Source organism: Lepisma saccharinum, chromosome 24 (genome assembly GCF_977018435.1).
Source record: "Lepisma saccharinum chromosome 24, izLepSacc3.1, whole genome shotgun sequence".
NCBI lineage: Eukaryota > Metazoa > Arthropoda > Insecta > Zygentoma > Lepismatidae > Lepisma > Lepisma saccharinum.
In genome coordinates this window covers 47518373-47543862 of record NC_139252.1, presented here as the reverse complement: position 1 = coordinate 47543862, position 25490 = coordinate 47518373, and the positions used below count along the sequence as shown (strand labels likewise).

The window sequence follows — 25490 nt, the reverse complement described above, 5'->3', positions numbered from 1 at the left end:
ATAGTGCGTAATATGAATGGAATAATCCAGACAGCTACATGAAACCACGTGTAAATGGGTGTCTCCCATGGACGTCCGCAGGATTTTTTCCAGGGAGGGGCAAGGAAGGTATTTTCTTCCGGGGGGAGGAAAACAAGGCACATTTTCCTCAATAATAGTGTTGTTCCCTCAATAAAACATTGCTTAAATTTGAATTTATCATGTTCGTGCAATAATTAGCACATATTGTTGTGGCTGAAATGAAATTATATGTGTGAAATATAATTTTGGTTGACTTTCATTTTCCAGGGGGGCCACGGTTCCCTCTTGCCCCCCCTTCCGGACGCCCATGGTGTGTCCTACGATTTTTCACCTCTATCGGAACGTTTTGCGTCACCGAATAAAGCGACGGGTCACACAGGAGCCGTAACATCGATTGGTATATGTCACCCGATTGATTGATTGATTTGCTTTATTTTACTTCGCTTTTTGTGCCACTTTTGACTAATTTGCGAAGATGGGGATGAGTGATGATATGATGAAATTGATGAATGGACACACAGATATTCATGCCGAGGCCGGGATTCGAACCCGAGATTCCCGGCGTGGCAGCGCGATGTGCTAACCACTTCGCCTCGGTTGCCGGCTATATATGTCGCCCAAAAATAGAGAATAACATAGGTTATGTGACTTACAAATTAAAGTAATAGTTTAAAACACAATGAAGACATGTTTTTAGGTATATTTGGCAGAAAAGTGTGCTAAAATAAAAACTGCGAATTTTGGGGGAAATAACATAGAAACGTAAAAAATAACACCGATCTTGAGAAAACAATGACGCCGAAAAATCAATGTTCCTTTTTATTTCTTAACATATTTACCTCATGTTGTTAATTTTAGGATAAGTTGTTGTTGTTATTATTATTGATGTACAGTTTACAAATTTTGGAAAACTGGAAGAAGTTAGCTTAAAATTTAGAATATTCGACAGCTAAAATATAACGGTCTATCTGCTAATTTATAAAAATCATCCTTTCATATTTTAAGTATGTACTTCTATGTATATACAACACTTCGTCTTCCCATTCACACTTACTCTGTTGACAAAAAAATGTACAATACCAGCTGACCATTCAGATGCTTTCGCTTGTCGCTTCCGTCTGAAAGTATACTTACCATAACACTTCTGAAAAGTATAATTAAATGCCACTGAAGTGATCTTACACTGCGATGAACAGCTATACGGATTATAACAATAGCAATCTGCCAGTGAGCCACACTAAGACTAAATATAAAAAAGAAAGAACTGGTTTTTCTATGCAATACACATTGCACCCCTCACAGTGAGCCCCACACCCCATCAGCACCCCCTGAAATCGAGATCCTGACATTACATATGTAGACAAATCAACGGTAGAACTTCACATAAGAACAGACAAGTTATAAAGAGAAGGTTGCTGGGCACTTTAAAACTACTGAGCAAGAAAAATAAAAGCTCACCTGTCCGTATACTTCACCACCAAGCATCGAGCCTCCAGAATTCAATTTCTCCATAACGACTCCGAGTTCGTTCTCCAGATTGTCCAACTGGCGCTGGAAGTTGTCCATCTGTGACGCCAGAGCCTCGTCCATGCGTTTTATATGCGGGAGTACCATCTCTTTCGATCCTTTCGATTCCTTCTTTCCTTCTTTGCTTTTCTCACTGTCTTTGCTTCCTCTAAGGCTTCTTTCAGCTTTAGTTACACCTTCACCTTCGCGTTCACATTTACATTCACCTTCACGTTCACCTTCAGGTTCACGTTCACGTTCACCTTCACTTTCACCTTCACCTTCACCCTCTGCTGCATAGAGTATGGCAAGCTGGAATGAAACGTAAATATATATTTTTTTGACATATTTTGTCATTAAACTTAATATTTATTGTTAATTTATTGCTATAGTCCGGAAGTTCAGGCATTTATTTTGTTCAAATAGGTAGGCAAAGAGCCTTTTATATGTGGAAAATAAAAGCAAAACAAAAAAATAGGCACAGTTAACGGGAAAAAAGTGACAAATTCCAAGTCAGTTATATCTATAATTTTATTCAAAAAGTTAAAATCTACATCGAAATAACATTTTTTACAATTCTTTGTTACCTATATTGCACTTCATCACTTTTTTTTTAGTGTGGACGCGGGCCTTGCACTGCTTCAGAGAAAACCGCCAGTACACTTAATCATTTTTTGAAACCATTTTCTAAGTGACGAGGACGACATTCAGAATATACAGTCACTGAAAGTGAATCAGGGGTCAGAGGTGAAAATGTTTGCAAAAGAGTGAAAACTAATAGAAAAATGTCTAGCAGTAAAATGTCCCGGCACCAAAATATTCGACTTCCGAGAAAAATAATAAAAAAACAAACAGATTTTTTATTTTTTATTTGGTGGTCTCTTGACTAGTTTGCTGGTACAACAGATAATTTCTTGATGGTTGATGTTTTCAACTTGGAATGTGAATTGAATATTCTTGCCAAATTTCTCGCAACACCAAATATTTTGTTTCCTAATTTGCGGTCGTTCTGGCACTGAATTTAAATTTACGTCCCCTGAAATACCTTTACAACCCTCAGATTTAAAATTATGTTTAATCCTCTGATTTATATATTATATGAATATAATTAAACATATACATAATCTCACCTGGTCTTTTATACTGTCCATCTGCTTCATTCCTTTTACCAATTCGTCAAATGGGATATTCTCTGAAACAAGAAGTGTAAAAGTTACTGAAAAATAAGTTTTTCTTATTATTTTGCTTTGCTTTTCTGTCGCTTTTGGCTAATCGCGAAGATGTGGATGAATGGTGATAAGTTAAAATGCTACGAAGGACAACACAAAGGAGACAAGTGGCGCTAACCTACTATGCGGGACCCTTTTTTTTAGGGTGGGAGGTTAATGCTGACGTTTATCGGAAAGATAAAAAGTCGCCATTTCCCGACTAGTCGCGACATTTTCTACACGGGTAATGTTCACCCGACACTGAAAATCTCGAATTTTACTACACTAACTAACTCTCTAGCCTTCTTAAACCCGAAGGTTCATGGCTGCAGCAACACAGGCCTTCCATCTGTCCCTATCCTGAGCAAGATCTATATACTCTTTCGCATCCCTACAGATTTCCTTTAGGTCCATCTCAACGTTGTCCCTCCATCTTCGTCTTGGCCTTCCTACAGGTCTCTTACCATCAGGTTTCCCAACAAGAATCCTGTAACCTCCTCTTTCCTCTCCCATTCGTGCCACATGGCCTGCCCACCTAAGTCTTCTTGATTTAATTATTCTAATAATATCTGGACATGAGTACAAATTATGTAGTTCTAAATTATGTAACCTTCTCCACTCACCTGTCTCCTCATCCCTTTTAGGTCCAAAGATTTTCCTAAGGATCTTATTTTCAAATACTCTCAATTTATGTTCCTCTTTCAATGTAAGGGACCAAGTTTCACACTATATAATACTACAGGCAAAATTACTGTTTTGTATATTTTAACTTTTAGTTTCTTAGATTTTAAACGAGAAGACAAAAAATTTACTACACTCATTCCCTTAATTAATTTTTTTTTTTGCATTCTGGAATAAAAAACTCATATTCTCAAGAAATTTCACATAGTTAAAGTGCAGAAAATATCAAGAAGTAGCCCCTTTAAAACACAATTATTTGGAATTTCCCAAATGTTTTATTTTTTATGTTGAAGAGTTCCGAGATTGTGTCGATGAAACCTGTTGATCCATAGCAAACAAATTTCATGTAATGGTATTTCAGGTGCCTGGTGAGATGGATGATTTTGGAGTGGTAGAGAAGGGAACAGTCAAATGCCTTAGGTCAGTCTCAGTGTGGCATCTCAGTTCGTGTGTTGTCGTTCTGCTTAGTGTAACAATGTCTGAAATTACTGTAAAATTGGCTGAAGAAGATAGATAAAATGAAACCAGACAGAAAGAAACCGAAAGTAGTGAGTAGAAGAGTAGAAAAGCAGTGACACTATATGTAGGCACAATTTCTTCCAACGAATATTCATAAGTACCAATATAAAAATTTACTGACCGAGTAATTAATATAAAGCGGCAAGTATTTCATGAAGAACCTAAGTGTTTCATTCACATCTATAGTTGATGTATGTGACCATTTGTGTGGCTCTAAGAGTTCTTGCCTTTGTAAAATAAATTATATATTAAAAAGAAAGTTGTAAAAATGAGGGGGGGCGGTTGCCTGGGCACAAAGGACAAATGGGCTGCCGAACAAGCAAAACAGATAAAAATATAAATGCGTTAGCATCGTAGTGCCCTGTGAAATTACTGGAACCCTATTGAATTAAAGTTATTGTCAGTTTGCAAAGATATAGATTTAGTAAAAATTGTCTTCCTCTTTTTATCTAGTCTGTTCTCTGACATAATGACATATTTAATTTTTTCGGACTTTTCAGAGGAAGCAAAGGAAGTATAAGGAATTAAATATAAAAATAAATTTAATTTACATTAAGTCCCAAATTTATATCTGACCATAGGCGCACCAGTGGTGGGCACGATGGCGCTTGCCACTGTCTGCTGGAAAACGTAGAGAGAAAGATATCGCTTGTTTCATTGCGCTCTTTCTGTTGAAATTGGAAATAAATGCTATTCAGTTTTTAAGTAATTGAAAATAAAGCATTATCACAATTTAGATGTGAAAATTCCTTGCCTTCCCTTTACAGCTAACATGCCATGCGTTTATTTGCACATGTTATTTCGTTTTCTTTTAAGGCAAAGAGGCACATGACTCCTAATTCCCTAGTATCTCATTCAGTATTTGAAAGATAAACTCTCAACAGCGCCAAGCGTATTTTCCAAAGTTTTGTAAGGGTATAAGAGTTCAATATGAAGTTCCTATACCGATTTTATTCAAAAGTAATACCAGGTATCTATCTAACGTTCTTCCCAACTTCCCACTATATTTTAAAGTCTTCATGGACATGCTCGAAATAAATAGAGAGTTTCATTACTGTATTTCAGTTTGTGAATTTTCTAAACAGAGATTTGAAAACATAAGCAGAATTTGGAATTCACTCGCAACATAGAACTATTAAAATTATATATATATACATATTTTCTAACTGAAGCTCGAACAGGAGGGGGTATAAAGCATGTGCTGAGGTAAAGAGGACGCCGAATGATTGTAAAGAGTAAACATCGTGAAATATTGTGAAATGAAAATATTGTCGCTAAATAATATGCATTATCAGTTTGCAAAGAAATAGTTCTAAAAAAATTATTTCTCGTTTCGCTCGCAGTGTGGTAAGATATTTGTTATATTATATCTGTACTTACTACTTCAGACAGGCAAGAGCGCACGCATGCAATGCATTCTCACCGATATTTCATCGATGAATTGTGCACCCCCCAAGATTAACTCCGAGTTACACCTACGACAAGAACCATACAAATACAGTTAATAATATTGCGCAAGAGTTCCTAATTTCTATATAACTAGCTTAAGAATTCCATGAAATGATCCTTGGTAATAATATGTTTAAATTTTGTGTTTTTCAATGTCATCCCGTGTTTTGTCTAACGATTGATTAAATAGAGTACTGAACATTATCGGAAAGCAATACTCGAAACGTTAGACTGAAATGTTAACATTATCACATAAGCCTATTTCCATCTTTTCGTGCATTTGACATCTTTTTTCTACTGAAATGTTACGTGAAGGGGAGGGGAGGGGGTAAATCTCTGGAAACATCTATGAACAAATTGAATTAGGGCGAACATTTTAAAAACGGTCCAAAATATGCACTTAACATCCCCAAACTTACACCCCCAAAAGTTTCCAACACAGCCCCAAGGAAAAAAATCCTGGATAAACTGCCCCCGAAGACGATTTGGGGACAGAAAGAGCCAGAAATAGCCATGAAGGTCAGTCGCCAGGTATAAAAGTTTGCAGTACACAGTCCCTCCTCAATACTTTAACAACGTCTCTGGTTTTCTTTCTTGATACCCTGTTACTCCGGTGGTTGCTAACACGGAAAACTCCTAGAATCTGGATGGGTCTTCTCGTTTTCTTTTTGATGAGCTCTTATGCGTTGGGGGGCTAATATCTGGTTCTGGGGGGCCATCGTAGATGTAAAACTTCAGAATTTAGAATATCGTGACAGTTTTTCCTAAAGCAAAGGAATTTCTAATGCCTGAATCACACGAGGCTAGACATCCTGCTGGATTTTCCAATTGAACTTGGACTAGTTGTGTGGTACTTGCTCAGCTGCTAGTTTACACCTCACACGATACTTGTTGCCGTACTTGTCGTTATACTTTTGTTTCCTTAAGGCATTGCGCAGAGAAGACAAGATATAAATATGGGCGACTAGACGAGCGATTTGAAGAACGGAATAGCTACGGCTATTAAAAATTATTATTATTATTTTTCTTTAAGTATGGGCTAGAAATTGACTCGAAAGAAAATATAGTAATCAAGGTATACTCAGCGTGCGAAATCCCGAGGGGGGCGGGGGGAATTCCCCACACCAACGATCTTGTCCTGAAATTTCCCCCGCACCAAACTTTTCCGGGGGGGGGGGGAGTTTCGAATATACTTACTGGAATAATATCGAAAACCTACACAAAGAACGGACAACAAAGAGTCACATGTCTAAGGACACTAAACCAAGCAATCCCCAGAACACAGAAATTAGTCCGACTTGTTATTTCTACTCCATTTCTCATCGCCTTTCGTCAGCTACCGCAATGTATACAAATATTAATGAAACACGTAATAGCATTTAGATGTGGATTTTATATAGGAACCTATCTTCTTAATGTATCTTAACTTTCGTCCCTCCCCCCCCCCCCCCCCCCTAGTCACAAATCACTGTTCATAGCATTGGTAGTACAGTAAAATCTTCAATTAGCAATCGAATTTTAAATGAAGGACAGTCGATATAATCTATTGTATATTTTATAATATAATTTGATTATTTAATATTTGACACATATTTTATGAAATATGTGTGTGTCTGTTTGCTCCTACCCACCACCAATCTGCAGTGATTTCGCACCCTGGGTGTACTTAACAAGCTTTTTAACGCGGGTATGCATATTCAATTATTCATACATGAGATTCGCAGGATTCATTCATAAAAAATATTTTGTTCAACTAAATACGTCAAGCATTTAATGCACTGGTAATAATAAGGATTTTCATTATCGGTTATCACATTTGTCGTGTACAAATCACATCGCTTTGGATAAATTCCTAAGATATGAATGAACACCCTTTTTGTTTCATCGAGCAGAGTACAAAAACAATCAACACTCGGAAACCACAGAGAAACAGTTTCCCCTTGCCAAACCCATATTATCTTCATATAACCAAACTTCCGCTCTGATTGGCTGTTCCACAGACTCTATCAGAGAAAGCCAGCTGCAATTAAAACACGGTCTATCATTTCCAACAAGGTAGCCAGTCAAGCGCCAACTAGGATATTCCTACTGGACATCCAGTTCTGTGTGATTCGGTACGCTGAGCAGCGTTTTTGGCCGCCAAGTACAAGAGCTGAGCGACATCCAGAGCCTACCTGTAATCAGTAGCTCGAAAGAGAACTTGGTATGACTCACCTGTTGCAGCCACCAACTCACCCAGCTGGGAAGCCAGGTTGTCGATATCCCTTCGCATGATATCCAGATCCTCCGTGACAGACTGCAAGATGGCGTCGGTGTTGGCGTTCCCTTCCGCGAGGTCCACCAGTCTCTCGTCACGTTCAACGTCCACTACCGGCGCGATTCTGGCCGATTCCCTACTTGATCTTCTGCTCGAAATGCTCGGGACCCTGGTTATGGGAACGGGTATCCCCTGCAGTTTAGCTGCGTCGTAGATGTTCCCGCTCCCAAAGATACCTGCGGAAGGTTTGACAAAATTTGTGTTATTTTATACAAAGAAACAAAACTAGCAGTTTTTTTTGTTTTAAACATGTTTTGAATGTTTTAAACAGTGCTTTAATCAAGAGCAAAAATATGTTTTAAACAAATAAAACGTTTAAAACATAATGTCAAGAAGGTTTATTCATGCAAGGAATGACTGTTGTTTCTAATTATAAAGTAAGCACTTGAATACTTCTTAAAATACCTATTTATGCTACTGGAAAATCTCGCACGTAAGCTGTTAGAGAAGGTTCGATTATTTCACAATTGCCAGGCCCAATTTTATCCCGACACTGGAAATCTCGAATTCTACACGTCATTCTTCCTTAAGTGATAGTTTTTTTTTTCCATTTCTTTAATAAAAGCTAACAATTTCACAGAAACGTCAGATACTTGCAATGCAAAAAAAAATCGAGAATTTGCCACTTTTAGAAAAGACAATTTGAAATTTCCCTACTGCTCGGGATCCCGAAAACTCGGGAAATCATTTCCCGAAGTCGGGATCAGAACGGGAATTTTTTCCCCCGATACTGGTACCGACTTTTGTGGATACCGCACACTCCTAAATTTTATTGTGAATGTAACAATATACATTCATATTAATAACAATATAAGTTAAGTGTGGTACAAAACTGTTTCATACACGTATTATTTAGTTACAAAAATGTTTAAAACACTTGTAAATAAAACATAGGCATTTGTTTTAAACACGTTTGTTTTAAACATGTCAACCCTGACCTGGAGGAAGGGTGCAAGTGTCACCGCCCAGGAATTCCCAGAGTTTCGCCGCGTCTTCCAGCAGCTTGTTGAAGAGGTCGTCTATCTTGTTTTCAATGCGGATCATGTTGTTCTGATGCTCCTGCAAGGTGTCTAGTGCTTGTGCGGCAAGTGTCTTGGCGTCGTCGGTTTCTTTGGCCAGGTCTTCAAACATTGACGTAAGCTGCAACGGTAAAACATAGCGTTTGTCAATGGGGCTGGTTAGGAAAAGCTATTCGCGATTAAAATTATCCGATATGCCATCTGGTGAGATTTTCAGGAACCACTCCACGTAGGACACCTCGCTGCGCTTCGCCGTGTTGAAGCCGTTCAAAGCATGGAAAACATGCGAAAAAGTAGCGTATGCTGTTCAGTTTTTTGCTCTAAATAGTTTTGTGGTTCAGGACAAGTGAAAAGTTACATGTGTTTTCCACCCCGTGGAATCAACAAAATGAAATGTTTAAATAAATCGGGGAAAACAGAATTGATTGACAAAATTGGCATAACTGAAATGCGGAAAGGTAATTACGAAGAATGTACGAGTCTGTTCACTCCATTTTCCGAAATAACCTTTGGGAAAGATGATTTTATTGTAATGAAAGTAAGTTTTAAATTGATTTTTATGAATATAACATTTTTTTTCGAAAACAATGTATTATACATGTAATTTGGAACAGGTGCAAGTCGATTAAGTGCAAAGATGAAAATAGTTTGAGAATTAATTAATGTCCGTAATCATAAAGGTAAGTCAGAAAAACATAATTGGCATGCTAATGTTGCTGTTTGATTCAGTATGTCAATTTTCAGTGAAGACTGAAAATAGCCTCAATGAAATTGTTCTTATTATTATTATCATTATCCGGTGTTGTTATTAAACCAGCCTGCCTGTTTGGGGAAAAAAACTGCAACAGCATGTTTTCCTTTATTTCCTCCCAAGCTTTGCAATACAGGTGAATTGCTTTATTTTCAAATTATTTCTGAGAGCCCCAGTTAGGCAGTTACAACCGAGGTGCAGTGTACATGAAACAGCACCGCTTTGAAAAACCAGTGCCTATACATTAGTTTCGTGCGTTTTCCGTGTTGTTTGTATTATCATAATTACATGCTTTGCTCTCAGCACAGCTTCACCTTCGTTATAGTTTCTGGAATTCACATCGCATTCGCAATATTTAAATATAACGCGTAATTTAAACGTTTCTTCCATACCAGCAATGACAACACGCTGCTATTACGTACTACTACTGAATGTAAACAAAGATCTATCCTACGTCGAGCGGCCATATTGGAAGCGACACTAGCGCTCAGGTGGTAATTTTAATCGCGAATTGTAGGGGGCAGCACGATAGATGTGTCGTCGTGCTTCAGGCAGGCAACTGTTTTTCCATTCAAAGGCATGAGGAATGCGATGCTAGTCATGCTAATATTATATTAATTTGATTTTAAGGAACAGGATAGGTGAGTAACCAGTGACGTAAAACTAAGATTTTAAAAGAGATGATCGTCGACAACAGAAAAGATAACGAAAGTCAATAAACGATAAATTTCGCAGAGTATTTTCACGTCATTTGCAATTTTCACAGTTTAATGGGTTTATTATTATGAGTTGTTCCATTAAAGATAATACGTACATAATAACTCCCTGCAAGTGTACTTTTTATTTTCATAGTTGTTGTTAATAACTGATTTTTTTAAAAACACGATATCACACTTTTCGAAAAATTCATCCACGTTTATCGAGAAGAATAGTTATTAAAAAAGAAGCATTAAGAAAAACATAATAGAAATTTCCGTAATTGAACTCAAAAAATTTTAAAAAAATAAACAACAATAGAACTGGATTTTAAAATTCAGGCGCCAATTTCTAGAATGAAAAGATAAAAAGTGACCGACCTTGGCAATGGCGTCTTCCGCAGCGACCATCCTCTTGCTAAGGTTGAGGAACCGCCACATATCCGAGACGGGGGCAGGCGCCCCCTGCTCCTTCGTCCGCCCGATCAGGTCTTGGTTCGATGGGAGACTCGACAGAACGTCCAGTTGCGATTCCAGGTGCTCCACCTACAACGTTAGAACGCCATCAATCATCATGTACGCATTAATTAAATAATTGCATCAACATTTGATCAAATCACTACAATATTTAGCTCCGTCTAGTTCGCTAAACTTTTTGACACAAGGTGTAATGGTCAGGCTGGTGCAAAGAAGCTGTTTTCAACCAAGTAGATGATAAGCTGTGTTCAAATCTAAAACATGCAACAAATGCCTGCCTGCCTCTTTCATTCTTCATTTGATTGGTTAATGGTTAGCACGTACCACGTGAGCATACACACTGTACATCGCTCTAGAAAGTGCTTCAAACGGTGCAGACACCAAATTCACTACTTAACACCAAATCAATGGTGTTGCACTTTGTAACCAACCATACGCCTGATATGATATGATTTATTTGCATCCAAGGACTACAATTTTGTACAAGTAGGTACATCTGTAGTATAGGACATGTCAAATAGAAATGCATGATAATAAAGTTTGGTAATTTTATCATAGGATACACACATATATGTTGGTGTATCATAACCCTTACAAATAAAGATATTATACTTGACAATTTCTGTTTGATGTGCAACAGCAAGCACTGCATGTATGGTAACTAACCATACCTTTTAACATTCATTCTGATTACACATACACAAAACCTTGAGTCCTTCACACACTGACCATTAGATATGTCTGTATGCATTCAAAAGATGAGTGTTGCCTCTGTATATTCTTGTATGCTGTAAAATGAATGTTTAATTAGCATGGTTTTGATTTTATTTTTAAACCTTTCCACTTTTGGTTCGTGTCTTAACTCTCTGGGCAACTTGTTATACAGGTCAACTGCTGAGTTTTTAGGCCCATTCTTGTAGAGAGTAAGACCCTTCATTGGAATTTTATCTTTATTTCTCGTGTTCAGGCTATGGATATATTCGTTGGTTTCAAAAGTACTAATATTTTGTTTCACGTATACCAGACATTCATAGATATACAAACTAGGGATGGCCAAACGGATCCGGATCCGAAAAATCCGGATCCGAAAGTTCCGGATCCGGATCCGGGTCTAAAAGTTTCGTATCTGGATCCGGATCCGAAAGTTCCGGATCCGGGTCCGAAAGTTTCGTATCTCAATCCCACTATAATATTACCACACCTTAAAAGGTATTATGATCTTCGATTACAAAGAAATTTTTCGTTAGTCCTACAAGAATTTTTTTCAAGTGTTGTTCCTAAAATACTTTGCTACGCATCGGCTAACACACTCGTGCACAAAAATAATCTTACTTGTTTAACATAAAATGTCAGAGGTGATTTTGTAAATGCCATTGAAACGAATATGTATTCATTCGAATGTATTGGAAATGAAAACACACATAAATGTGAGACATTCCATTCCAGGATGAAACCTTTAACATATATAACAAGATAGAAATGTTATACAAAAATTATACAATTGTTCTACAGTTACAGTTTTACAAATTAAAATAAAACATTATAATATATGCAGTGTTATATAATTACAAAGTGTAAGACTAACAAGGGAGGTTATCTAAGTGTCCGATTTCCATGAAACTTGGCAGGCGTGTAGTGGGTCCCAAAGGAAGAATTCCGTGTCTTTTTGTTTCAGCTAAAAAACGGTTTTAGGGGACAAAACCCCCTCAAATGTCAAGATAAGGACAAATTGAAGTGAGGATCTGACCCCTGTGTCCCCCTCCGATTTCCATGATACTTGGCAGGTGTGTGTATAAACCGGCCCAAATGAAGAAATACGTGTTTTTTTTGTTTCGGCTAAAAAACTGTTTTAGGGGGGCAACCCCCCTCAAATGTCAAGATGAGGACAAATTCAAGTGGGGATCTGACCCCTGTGTTCCCCTCCGATTTCCATGAAACGTGGCAGGTGTATAGAGGGGCCTAAAGGAAGAAATACGTGTTTTTTTGTTTCAGCTAAAAACTGTTTTAGGGGGCAAAATCCCCTCAAATGCCAAGATGAGGACAAATTGAAGTAAGGATCTGACCCCTGTGTCCCCCTCCGATTTTCATGAAACTTCGTAGGTGCATAGAGGCGCCCAAAGGAAGAAATGCGTGTTTTTTTTTTGTTTCAGCTAGAAAACTGTTTTAGGGGGCAAAACCCACCTCAAATGTCAAGATGAGAACAAATTGACGTGGGGGTCATCTGACCCCTGTGTACCCCCCGATTCCCATGATTTTTGACAGGTGTATAGAGAGGCCCTATGCCCCCTGTTTCTTCCTATGCCATATTTACGTGGTTTCGGAGTCAGATGCCCGTTTGAATTTCTCCTCATCTTGACATTTGAGGGGGGGGGGTCTATACACCTGCTAAGTTTCATGGAAATCGGAGGGGGAGACTTAGACCTCCCTTGTAAGTGTATTAATTAATTACAAATCGCGCACGCGCACACACACTCTATATATATATATGTATGTATGTATGTATATATATATATATATATATATATATATATATATATATATATATATATATTAGCGCGTAACAATATGTTATAAGCACATTCTTACTTTCCAAAGAAGCGCATGTGGGATGGCAAAACGGATCCGGATCCAAAAGTACCGGATCCGGATCTGAAAGTACGGAATCCGGATCCGAAAATTCTGGATCCGGATCCGAAAGTTCTGGATCCGGATCTGAAAGTACCGGATCCGGATCTGAAAATTCCGGATCCGAAAAATTTTAGGATCCGGAACCAACCGGATCCGGATCTGGCCATCCCTAATACAAACAGGGTAATGTCAGCAAGCGGAAGTTACGGAAGAGATTTCTGCATGAATATTTTCCATTGACACCTGCCATAATTCGAAGTGCTCTTTTTTGTAATTTAAACAGTATGGAGCTATGTGCCTTGTTTCCCCAGCTCATGATTCCATACCTGAATGCAGAGAGAGTCAAAAAGTGCTGTGAACTAGACGGCCCTTTGGAATCATTTTGAAAATATAACTTATAGTCTTGAGGTGATTCACAAACTTATATTCTATATGTATAATAATTTGATTTTATTCGTATCTTCATAATAACTGTATCAAAATTCATTGTTAAAAATAAAGTATAAAAATGGCAAAAACTAGTACATTTTTTTGGAGAAATAATAAAAAAGCACAATGAAAATAATACAGTAATTGCTAATATTATTAGTACGTCCATATGCACAGTGAGATATTTAGAAAGCAACAATTTATTAATTCAAAACTGTTTAAGACAATAATGTAATTATTAACCATGTTTAGCATCAGTGAATAATATCCATATAATCAATAGTTGCATTAATATTCAAGTATTTAAATTGTACTATCCTCGGACTGCTGAAAGTTGAACCCCTTCCATTGTTTTCTTCTTGAACATTTAATTTTGGTCAAATGTGAAAGGAAAACTCTTTTTGTCAGTATAAAATATGAAAACAAATTCACAATAAGCGAACTGCAATATTGCTATGAACGTAGATCTTTTTAAAATTCTTTCGTACCTATTTAGTTAATCGCGACGATGAAGATGAATTTATGTGACGGAAGAAGCAACAAAATATAATTAAATGGGCACGCCTAATCCCGCTTCGACCCCTGGTTTAGTAGCATGCTATTCTCACCACTCCGTCACATCGAAACAAAAATACGCCAATGTATGGCCGGCTTAAGGCTCCAAAGATTGAAACGCTAACCTGTACTCACTCTTTTCTCAAGTTGCTCACAGGCATGCTTCCCTAGAAACGTCGGAGACTTCTTTCTGCCGCTGGCGAGGTCAGCGTCCAAGCCTCCGCGCGCAGGGGTGACAAGTGTGACGCTGTCTTTATCCAGGAGAGGGACTCCAGAGGCGGCATCTTGCAGTACTGGCAGCTCCTTCAGCAACATACTGGGCGTCGTAGGAACCTGGGACATGAGACCCTGCAAAGGAACCCAACAGTTAAGTTTACAATCGAGAAGTTGCTACTCTCAACGTGCTCAACGTGGACCTTCTGTTGCATGACAATGCCCGTCCGCATTCTAAATTCTCAACCTGAAATATGCAAGGGATTTTTCCAGGGGGAACACCAACAGCGTCTATTTTTGGAGACACAATGTACGTAATTTTTCAGAAGCCTAACTTCTTCTCAACCATTAGAAGTCCAGGTAGGGGGCGGCGGTGAGATGGTTGTGGCGGCAGTATACGTCGTTATACCAGTGTTGTTAACTGTGGGCAATTTTATCACTTGAAGTAACTTGATGCTCCCCAAAAATCCAAGTTTATTACAATTTACAAGTTATGGCTTCTTTTGTTAACCTCCTGAAACCTCATAAAGTAATAAAGAGTAATATTTGTGATTTCGCAAATGTAACAGTCATTTAGCAAAATAATATTGGATGCAATTTTTATTGGATAGACAACTTTTTTATTCTTACTCCCAAAGTTAAGCCCCCAGTTCTATTCTGAATTACGTATGTTGCTTAAATGTTCGGAGAGTACTCAGTTAAATATTAAGTCATGATACAAGTACTTACATCTATTCTGTCGGCATCCGGTCCTCTGAATTCTACTTTGCAATTGTCTATTCCCCATTTGCGAATCAGCAAATGCAGCAACGTATGTAGCACATTGAAATTTACCGCTCCAATCTGAAAAGAAGGGGAAAATGAATGTTAAAAATACTTGGAAATGACGTAAGTTCCTTCAAAGGCATGAAAACATATTTATGTATATTTTGTTAGAAGCGTGAAGTTTTGTTTTTAAGTCCACTTTATGCACAAATAGGCTAACCAAGACTCGACCTACAGTTTCAAGTGCGATCCGAACCATTGTGGAACGTGCCTCCACCGGGTATCGAACTCGGGACCTCTTGATTAAAAGACGATGACGTTACCACTACGCCGTCGGAGAGGCTATTTATTTGTATTGATGTGAATTCGTTTATTTCACTTCCCTTTTCTGCCACTTTTGGCTAATCGGGAAGCTGAGAACGAAAGGTGATGAGATGAAAGGATAATCACAAATGCACAAGGTCAGCATACGTGTCCCACGGTGGATTATAATGGTTATGAGTCCAGGCACCAGAGCCTCACTAGTCTGCAAAATTCTTAGGGTGTACTACGTGGAAGTGAGGTTGACATTTGAGTCTCCTCGCAAAGGGTCACCCCTTATACTCCGTCCTCTATTTATACAACCTGTGTTCAATAAATACGGTGAAAGATTGAATGAATGAATTCATGATTTATTTGCAGGAAAGGCGATACAGTATGCAGGAATACAACTTATTGTCCTTCAAAATAATCACCTCCAATGGTAATGCACTTCTTAGAACGCGTGTAGAGGTCTCGGATACTTCGTGCGAAGGCAGCCTGTGGGATGCGGTTGAGTTCAGAGTTCACATTGCGTCGGATGTCGGCAATGTTCGAAAACCGTTGTTCTTTTAAGTGTTTCTTCAAGCGAGGGAAAAGGAAACAATCGGCAGGGGCCAGATCTATTGAATAAGGGGAATGATGGAGTACAACAACCTCCTTACATGCCAGGAACTGCTGCACGGTTATGACAGTATGGAGGCGTGCGTTATCGCCCAGCAGATACCAGGATCCATTTTCGGTATACTGGGAGCGCACACGTCTGATTATCTTCAGGAGGCGATCCAAAATGTTGACGTATGTGGCCGCATTCAATGTCGTGCCTTCTGGCAGGTATTCTCTATGAGTGATCCCTCCAGCATCATCAGTATTGTCTTGATGCGCGACTTTTCGCACCTAACATTTTTGGATTTCGGTGACCCTGATGGAAGCGCTTCTACCACTCGTACACACACTTTTTTCATAAAGCACTGTTTCCATACGCCTGGCGCAGCATGTCCTAACATTCCGTTGGCGTTTTTCCAAGTTTGAAGCAGAATTTCACGTTCGTACGTTGCTCCATTTCACCCATAACAGCGTCGCTGCACTGCATCTTACTTCCACAACATGTACACACAAACTGCACGTCTGGACAACCACACGGCTTCGCGAACGATGACTGACAACCAGTAGTACCAACTACACAGCACGCCAGCAATTCATTCACCGTATTTATTGAACAAAGGTTGTATATTTTATTAAAGCATTGTGAAACATAAATAATTTCGCGTAACCAAAATAATAAATAGCTATAGTAATATTAGTAGCAGTATTATAATGCATTTTTTTTTTTTTTGCGGCAACCATGGTACTCACCTCTGGAGTGCCCAACGCAAGATCCACCAAATTTCTCAGCGTGACGGTGCTGGTAGCAGAACTCATCTTGCCTCTTCTTGTCACTCAATCTATGCTTCAGACGTCCAGGACTGTTTAAAATGGGAACAAAATTAAATATATTAGAATGGATTTTTATACGAATACCTTAAACTAGGTTTTTACGTAGTCATCACGGTTCGGAAACTGATGACATATCATTTTCCAAAGAAAGTCGTATCAGCATCCATTTGTGTTCAATCTTCCTCCATATTAGAGAAGATGTTCTTTTTTCAAACATGAATGTGATGTACGGTGGTGGACAATTCGAAAAATTCTTTATCATCACAGATTACTCTAGTTGTTGAATATTAGCCTATCTGTGTTATCTATTGCACCAGGAGAATTGGTTCCAACTGCTTTACTCTTGTTCCTTGGACCTTAAATAAAGTGATCGCTGCTTATTTCCCGTTTAAAATTAAATGCTAATCCCATCGAATCATAAAAAAACTTACAATAAATCGCAAACAATGTAATTTATATAATTTGTGACTGTCAGCCCTTCCCCCTACCGCTTCCCCGGCCCGTCAGTGGCGGATTCTCTTCCGGCGATCATGGCTACTATATTTCTTTCTCTCTCTCTTCTCCTTTCTGTATCTCTCTCTCTCTCTCTCTCTCTCTCTCTCTCTCTCTCTCTCTCTCCGTCCCTGTCTTTCTTTCTCTCTCTGTATCAGTATCTTTCTTTTTCACTGTCTCTCCCTGGATATTACAGAGAACAAGACAGCCGTTTAAAAAATCGGTAAGATCGGGAAGAGACGAGACTCTCGGTCTCGTTAGAGTCTCTGGTAAACTAGGGTGTGTAGGGTCATCGAGAATAATTGCCGTGATTTTAAACTGTTATTATGAAATAAGTATTTAATGGATATACACGTGTGGCGTCTTAAAATGTTCAGAAAAGTTTAAAGTTTCGTGTGACCTTGTGTGACCGTGAGACTTAAAACGGCGCAAGCGCGGGAACACCTTAAAGGGAGGGTCGCTGCAGCAATTGCAACTGTAACTCTGGACACGATTCAGAAGACGTGGCAGAAACTGAATACTGCCTAGACATCACCAGAGCTACAAATGGCGCCCATATGGAAGTGTACTAAGGTAAGTCAGAAACCTTAAACCTTTCTGAACATTTTAAGACGCCACACGTGTATATCCATTAAATACTTCTATCATAATAACAGTTTAAAATCCCGGCAATCATTCTCGATGACCCTGTATTTGAGAAACAAAATTATTTCCTATGCAACTTATTCAGATTACAAGCAGATATCTATATATACCTGACATTTACAGATAGGCCGTGCATTTTGTCGTTATTGCAAAGTTACTCTAACAGTAACAGTTACTGAATTGTGCAGCGCGGTTGCATACAGTCAGGATAAAATTCTACTTTTTCAAAAGTTTATGGTCGAAACGAGGCCTCAAGAGAAGAAACGTCATTATGAAAAGATGTTTGCCTTGGTGACCTCTCCTCGCTCTAAACGTTTGGGCGGTCACACACTGAACGTAATTCCGAGATTCTACAGACGAGAACATAACGGCTGTTCACAAATCTGGCTCTGCCAAGTCACGTCTCGTTTCGACACCACTCTCCGTCCTCCCTCTCGTTTGTATTCAGGCTTTGCTTCTTTCATATTTGCTTCCTTTGTTTCTCTATCACATCATAGATTTCTGTGTCATTCTATCTTTTCCTCTCTCCTATGCCTCTTTATTCTATATACCCTCTCTGTCTCTCCGTGTGTGTATGTGTGTGTGTGTGTGTGCTCTGCTTTAAATAATACTAAAATATATCACATATTCTACATGGTTGGACATCATGTTAACTACAAAAATATTCACGATGGGCTTCTTTCCATGAAAATTTTGTGTTGTTAAGCATACATAGAGAATTTTTAGTTGTCGGGAACATGTACTTACGGAACTACGGACATTAGAAAGAATTCCGAGGTACATGTATGTACAGTACGTTAAATTTATGTATTTCCTATTTTATGTAATTTTCGTATTATTCCAATCACTATCACTGATTCGTAAGTTGAATCACACAGTAAAACAAGGATCAGTGGACAAATTATCTTATTTGTAGGACGAGTTTGAAATTAACAGCCTAACCTACTCATGACTGACATTTGTCACTGATTATTATTTTTAAAAGAAGGATACTTAACCTAAATGCCTAACGTAACGACCAGTGCAATAAGACATAAATATCTCTTACAAGGTAACATTTGTGTGATGAAAAATATGCACCTTACCCGTCTTACCACACTTAATCCTGATCGTCGCGATTGGACGAAGGTGACAGAAATACGACGCAAAATAAACTAAAGCAATCAATCAAATATGCTTCAATATGTTGCGAATTGCGAGATTAACCACGAACTTCCTGCAGCCAGCAATGGCTGTAAAGAAATCGTTAGGCTTAACGCTTTGTCGAAGAAAGTGTGGAGAAAATATGTTATGGACTCCCTTGCACAATACCCACAATGCTGCAATATGAAAGCATTACATTAGATTATGTGCTTATTTTGTTAATCGAATGCTATGCGAAACCAGATGTATATCTTGAACAGTATATCTTGAAAGTATTCATTAGCCTACTTCCTTTTTCTCTATGTAATTAGATTATCAACAAAGACCACATTATATTATTTAAAATAATTAATTCAAACACTCACACCACAACCAGTTATCAGAATAAGCAAATTTTGATTCACAGATTATACATATACAGATGTCGAACTTCATTCTACCTTATTTTTTGCCTGTAGCGATTGCCCCGCCATCTAACAGGAAATCTTTTCAGTAAAGCATCATTAAACGGACCATCAATGTTTTTTCTAAACTTTCCGTGAACCTGTCGATTTCTCCCTTATTTATACGAACCAACTCAGTAGTTGTGTACAATTGTAGCTATACATTTGAGGATCGATAAAATAATCATGATGAATTTCCTAACTTATGGGCATTAATGGATCAAAGTATTTGGTCTTAGAAACTAGCTATGAGGTGATGATAAATCAATGTTAGTCGCCATAAAGAAGCGTGCTTTGTAACTTTCTTATTAATTTAGGTTGTTGCTTCAAACTTAGAGAAGACTTCGATATTATACAATAATTTCGGGAAAAAATAATGTAGATAAATATAAGTAATATATAGAAATATGGCTACAATATGATTGTGGAATAAACTTGAGAATAGTCGAAAAACATCGTGGAAGAGAACCGAGTTGTTTCTTAAAGTTTATTTTTATGCACAGAGAGGGGACTGGAACTTGACCTACCGAACCACTATATCCTTCCAACAGGTATTGAACCCGCCATATCTTGATTATAAGGCAACGACAATAACACTGCGCCATCATGGAAGCTATTGAAGAGATTGCATTACTTGAAATTGATAAGGATGTAACCCTATCCAATTCACGATATTGATTATTATTACCTTGCATTAAACCTGCTTTCAGAAATACTTTTTCGAACTAGTAAACCATTGAAATGCATGTAATTCTCCAAAACACAGGACCACTCCTGTAAGCTCCTCTCCCCTACGGAGGATATATAATAGCATACAGCCGACTTCCGTGGCGGAGTGGTTAGCACAATGCTCTATGACGCCAAAGGTTCCGGCCTGGGCACGGGTGATCTTTGTGAGTGCCCCTTCATTAGGCTAATGTCATCAGATCATCACTAATCCTCATCGTCGCGATTAGCCAAAAGTGGAAGAAATGCTACGTAAAATAACAAAAATACAAATGAAGCTATGAAAGAGCAAACCCAACAGATTTTTCAACTTTTCATAAGCATGCACCCAACCACGAAGGAAGATTGTAAAAATGGCGGCGGTTCAAAATAAAAATGTCGTGTCCTCATGTGGGATATTTACTTACTTACTTATTCCGATCCTCTTCTACCGATTGGTGTCGAGGTTTTGTAGAGAGCTCGCCATCTGTCACGATCTTCTGCCAACTTCCTTCCTTCACTCCACGTGATGTTCCTCCTGCTCAGGATATCCTTCATTCCCTCATTCCATGTCCTACGTGGTCTTCCTTTCGGTCTCTTTACATCCAATCCTCCCATTCTTGCTTCCCATACCTGTTTAGGTATTCGATGTTCAGGCATTCTGCTGAGGTGTCCAAACCATCTGAGTTGTGCTTGCTCAACATCCTGATATATTGGTTGTGTGTTTAATGTTATTCTGATTGTTTGATTTCTGATTTTGTCCCTTCTGGTCTTTCCCACTGTTCTCCTCAAATATTTCATTTCTACTGTTTGTAAGTTTTGTTTTTGTTTTTCATTAATTATCCAGGATTCACTTCCATATATCAATGTTGGTACATAAGTTGATTTGTACACAATCATTTTTGTTTTTTGGCTTATTTCCTTTTTCCCTAAAAATCCTTTGTTTATGGCATAGTATAATCTGTTTGTATTCTTTATTCGAGTGTTTAATTCTTCATCTATTTTTCCATTACTATTGATTGTAACACCTAGATACTTAAAACTTTGTACTTGTTTTAGCTCTGAATCTTCAAGGCTTATTATGCAGGGTTTTTCTATTCTCCCTATCCTTAACACAGTTGTTTTATCTTTGTTTATTTTCATATATTTCTTTGACATATTACGATTTATTATTTCTAAATTTCTTTGTAGGTTTGCTTGTGAATTTGCAAACAATACAATATCATCTGCATATAAAAGTTCAGATACAGTTACAGTTTTCAGTTTCCAATTTCCTACTTTGAATTTTCTCATCTTTAGTTTTATTTCTTTCAGAACATCATCCATTAGAATGATAAACAAGTATGGGGATAAAATATCATTTTGTCTTACTCCTGTTGATGTTATGAATTCCTCTGATCTGTTATTGCCAGTTCTGACATAACATCTATTTGTTCTGTAGAAACTTTGTATTGCATCTACTAATTGTTTGTTTACATTGTTTTTCTTTAGGGTTTTCCATAGCTCTTGCCATGGCACCCTATCGAAAGCCTTTTCCAAATCTATAAAGCATAGGTATAATTCTCTATTGTATTCTATAACTTTCTCTATTATTTGCCTTATTGTAAATATGTGATCTTGGACACCTCTACCTGGTCTGGATCCACTTTGTGTCTCCTCTAATTTATCCTCTATTTCTTGTCTTAGTCTAGTTTCCAAAATTCTTGAATAGACTTTGCCAGGCACACTGAGTAGTGAAATACCTCTATGATTTCCGCATTCCCTGTTATCTCCTTTCTTATATATTGGTATTAGTATTGATATTTCCCAATCCTTCACTATCTTCTTTTCCTTCCATGCCACATTTATTATTCTGAGCAACAGATCTTCTCCTTCCTTTCCCATATACTTGATCATTTCTGGTGCAATGCCATCATGACCAGCTGCCTTTCCTAGTTTCATTCTACTAATAGCTTTCTTTAACTCTTCCCGTGTGATTACTTCTTGTTCTACATCTAGTATATCTGGTTCTTCAGGTCTTCTCTCCTCCTCCTCCTCCTCTTCATTTGGTATGTTTCTTTCGTTTTCACTTAACAATTTTTGGAAGTAGTTTTTCCATCTTTTCATTATTTCTTCAGAATTTGTTAATAATTTCTTATTTTCATCGTATATAAATTTTAAAGGGCAATCTTTTTGTTTCCTCATGTTCTTCAAAACTTTGTAAAAAAGTTTTTGATTTTCCTTACGATTTTGCTCCATATTTCTTCCAAATTGCTCCCACATTTCTTTCTTTGCCTCTTGAACCACTTTCTTCACTTTATCCCTCTGCTTTCTATATTCTTCAAATGCCTCCAGAGTACCCACAGACAGGTATTTCTTCCATTTTTCTTTCTTATCTTTTACCTCTGCTTCTATTTCTGGATTCCACCAATTTGTTATCTTCTTCTTGCTTCCTACTCTAGATGTTCCACATACTTGTTCAGCTGCAGATATTATTGCCCCTTTCCATTTACTCCAGAGTTTTTCTAAGTCCTCTTCTCTTTCTTCTACATGCTCATTCGCTAGTTCTTCTTTCACTTTCTTTCTAAATTCTTCTTGAACCTTTTTCTCTTTCAACTTGTATACCTTTATCTTCTCTCTTATGTTGTAATTTATCGTTTTCTTCCTTCTATTCATCCTTGATGTCTTACTTTTAACCCCTATGGTCATATCTAATATGAGAAGTTTATGATCAGTGTTTACTTCTGGCCCTCTTTTAACTCTTGCATCTCTTATGAACTTTTTCATATCTCTCCGCACAATGATGTAATCTATTATAGATTTTTCATTTCTACTTGGTTCTTCTCTAGTATATTTGTGTATGTCTTTATGTATATACATAGTGTTGGTGATAATCAGATCATTTATTATGCAGAGTTCCAATAGTCTCTCTCCATTGTTATTTATAACTTCTTCTCCATCCTATTACTTTTCCCCATCGATCAGTTTTATTTCCCACTCTGGCATTCATATCTCCTAGGATAATAACTTCTTTATCTATGTCTTCAATAGTTCTTTGTAGTATTTCATAAAACTGATCTTTGTTGTTTGAAGTTTCATTCTCGTTAGGGGCATATACAATCACTAGAGTTAATTCTTTCTGCTCGAAAATGTCTACTGTCATTATTCTCTCATTTATAAATTTCCATCCCTTGACATTTTCCTTTCTATCTTTATGTATCATACATGCCACTCCTGATCTTGCTCTTTCTTGTTTTGGTACTCCACTGTAGAATAGAACAAAGTTTTCATCAAGTTCTTCAATTCCATTACCTTTCTTCTTTGTTTCTGTAACTGCAAGGTATTTCACTTTTGTTTCCTTTATCTCTCTTACTAATTCACATTCTTTCCCATTTAGACCCCTTACATTCCATGTTCCAACATTCACTGAGCCATATCCTCGCCAATTCGTCGTCGTCGTGATCTGTCCGGCTTGCTCTCTTGTTCTTCTTTTAATCATTGTAGGTTCAAATGTGCAGGGGATTGGCCTACAGCATTTTAGCCCAGTGGAGGGGCTGCCTCCTTTCTGCCTCTGGGCTTGCAGTGAGCATAGCTTAGCTGTTCTGCTCTACGTTTTACGGGTAGAGTTAAAGTCTCTCACTCCAACCCCCAACCTGGGGGACCAGGATTTTCTTTCGGGGTTTACTCCCTTAGCCTTTGAAGTTCCCCTTCTCCACAAGGCAGTGGTTTCCCTCTTCTCCCAAGAGGGTGGGTTGCCTCTTCCGCCATCTCTACCGTTCCGAAGGTCTCCTTCTCCGCCACAGATGTCGTTGAGGTCTTCACCGTAACCCTGGCAAGGGGCCCTTACAAGGTGCTACCATCCGGAGCCAGATGGACCAAGGTTTTTTATAGAGGTATTACTCCTCTAGGTTCCTCCGCCTCCTCAGCCGTTGAGATGACCATCCATCTTCTTCCGCCTTCGGAGCCGTTGACCGTTAGGTTGCTTCTTAGTCTGGCTCTTTACCCGCTAGCCTGCCCGGCATGGGAGACCCTGCCAGTAGCTATGCTACCGCCGGTATAGCCTAGGGGATCATCAGAGCACGCAAGCCCCACCACCAACTACAAGGTCCTGCAACCACTAGGTGGGGCATGTGGGATATGTATATTGAAAATTGTGAGGTCATGTTTAGGGGCCATTGTAAAATAGTCGGTTTCATGAGAACGAGGTGAAAGGCAGAGAGACTATGGATGTTACCGCCATTATACTTGGCAATCTCTCGAGCTGTAAATGCCTGTCTTGTTCTTGGTCTCGTTTCGGTTCATAAACATCCATCTCGATCTTGAGAGGAAGTCTCTGTGGATGAATGGACTGACAACACTAAACCTGAACCTTCTTTCAATTCTAACTTTGCATAGTCTGTCATTTATTGTTTCTTATTCCATCAAACATTTTCTCATCTCTTGTGCCATTTCATACAGTCCATTTTCTGTATCTGGATCACTACATACAGTACTCAAAAAATTGTTGCCATTTGTGACAACATTGCGTGACACCACCGTGCCCTTATCATCACCTGTTCCTGTATGAGAACAGAATCCATCGCAGCCATGGCCAGCTTATTCCCCAATTTTAACTGCATCAAAAATGCATGGGCACTCCCAGGGACGTCGTTAGGAGGGGCACGGGGGGCACTGGCCCCGGCAAATTTTACTTTGATGACAAATATTGCAAAATAATTGTTCAGTAAATTTTGCTTGCAGTTTGAAACACTTCTTCAATTTTCAGTAGCATGAACCCAAGCAAGGCATTTCTTTCTTATTTCCCTGTTTCTTGCTTGTTGAACACAAACAGATGTATTGGGAGGGGATGCAGTTAATAGTTTTGTGGTCCACCCCGGTCAGGGAAGTCTGAGACCTATTGAAAATGCACTTGTCCTCCCTGCTGCACACCAGATCCAGGATCCCCCCCAAAACCCGCACTTTCTCTTCATCTGGCCCTGCACTGGCTCCGTGGGCGCCGAAAGGACGACACATAGAGGAAGATTTAGCTACGTGTGGCTAGAACTTTCTGCGTTAATTATTTTATGGTTCAGAAAAGATATCCCCATGCGTTTCAAATTCCAAGAACAGAATTCTA

At 38.4% G+C, this 25490-nt stretch overlaps 1 protein-coding gene across 3 annotated transcripts in view; it reads right to left on the bottom strand.

Annotated features, from left to right (window-relative positions):
* LOC145978003 (uncharacterized) overlaps window positions 1–19645 on the bottom strand; it is a 34026-nt gene extending 14381 nt beyond the window's left edge. The window contains exons 1-9 of one of the 3 annotated variants that reach the window (XM_083110372.1): window positions 19613–19645; window positions 16887–16996; window positions 15198–15311; window positions 14391–14603; window positions 10548–10712; window positions 8640–8841; window positions 7599–7877; window positions 2658–2719; window positions 1480–1839 (exon numbers count right to left, since the gene is read on the bottom strand). In XM_083110372.1, coding sequence (XP_082966498.1) covers window positions 1480–1839; window positions 2658–2719; window positions 7599–7877; window positions 8640–8841; window positions 10548–10712; window positions 14391–14603; window positions 15198–15311; window positions 16887–16952 — 1461 coding nt within the window. In that variant the 5' untranslated portion in view covers window positions 16953–16996; window positions 19613–19645. Of the gene's footprint in view, window positions 1–1479; window positions 1840–2657; window positions 2720–7598; window positions 7878–8639; window positions 8842–10547; window positions 10713–14390; window positions 14604–15197; window positions 15312–16886; window positions 16997–19184; window positions 19233–19612 lie in introns of those variants that run through there. The other 2 variants (XM_083110374.1, XM_083110373.1) reach the window with 2 other exon arrangements.
* Window positions 19646–25490: the final 5845 nt, after the last annotated feature.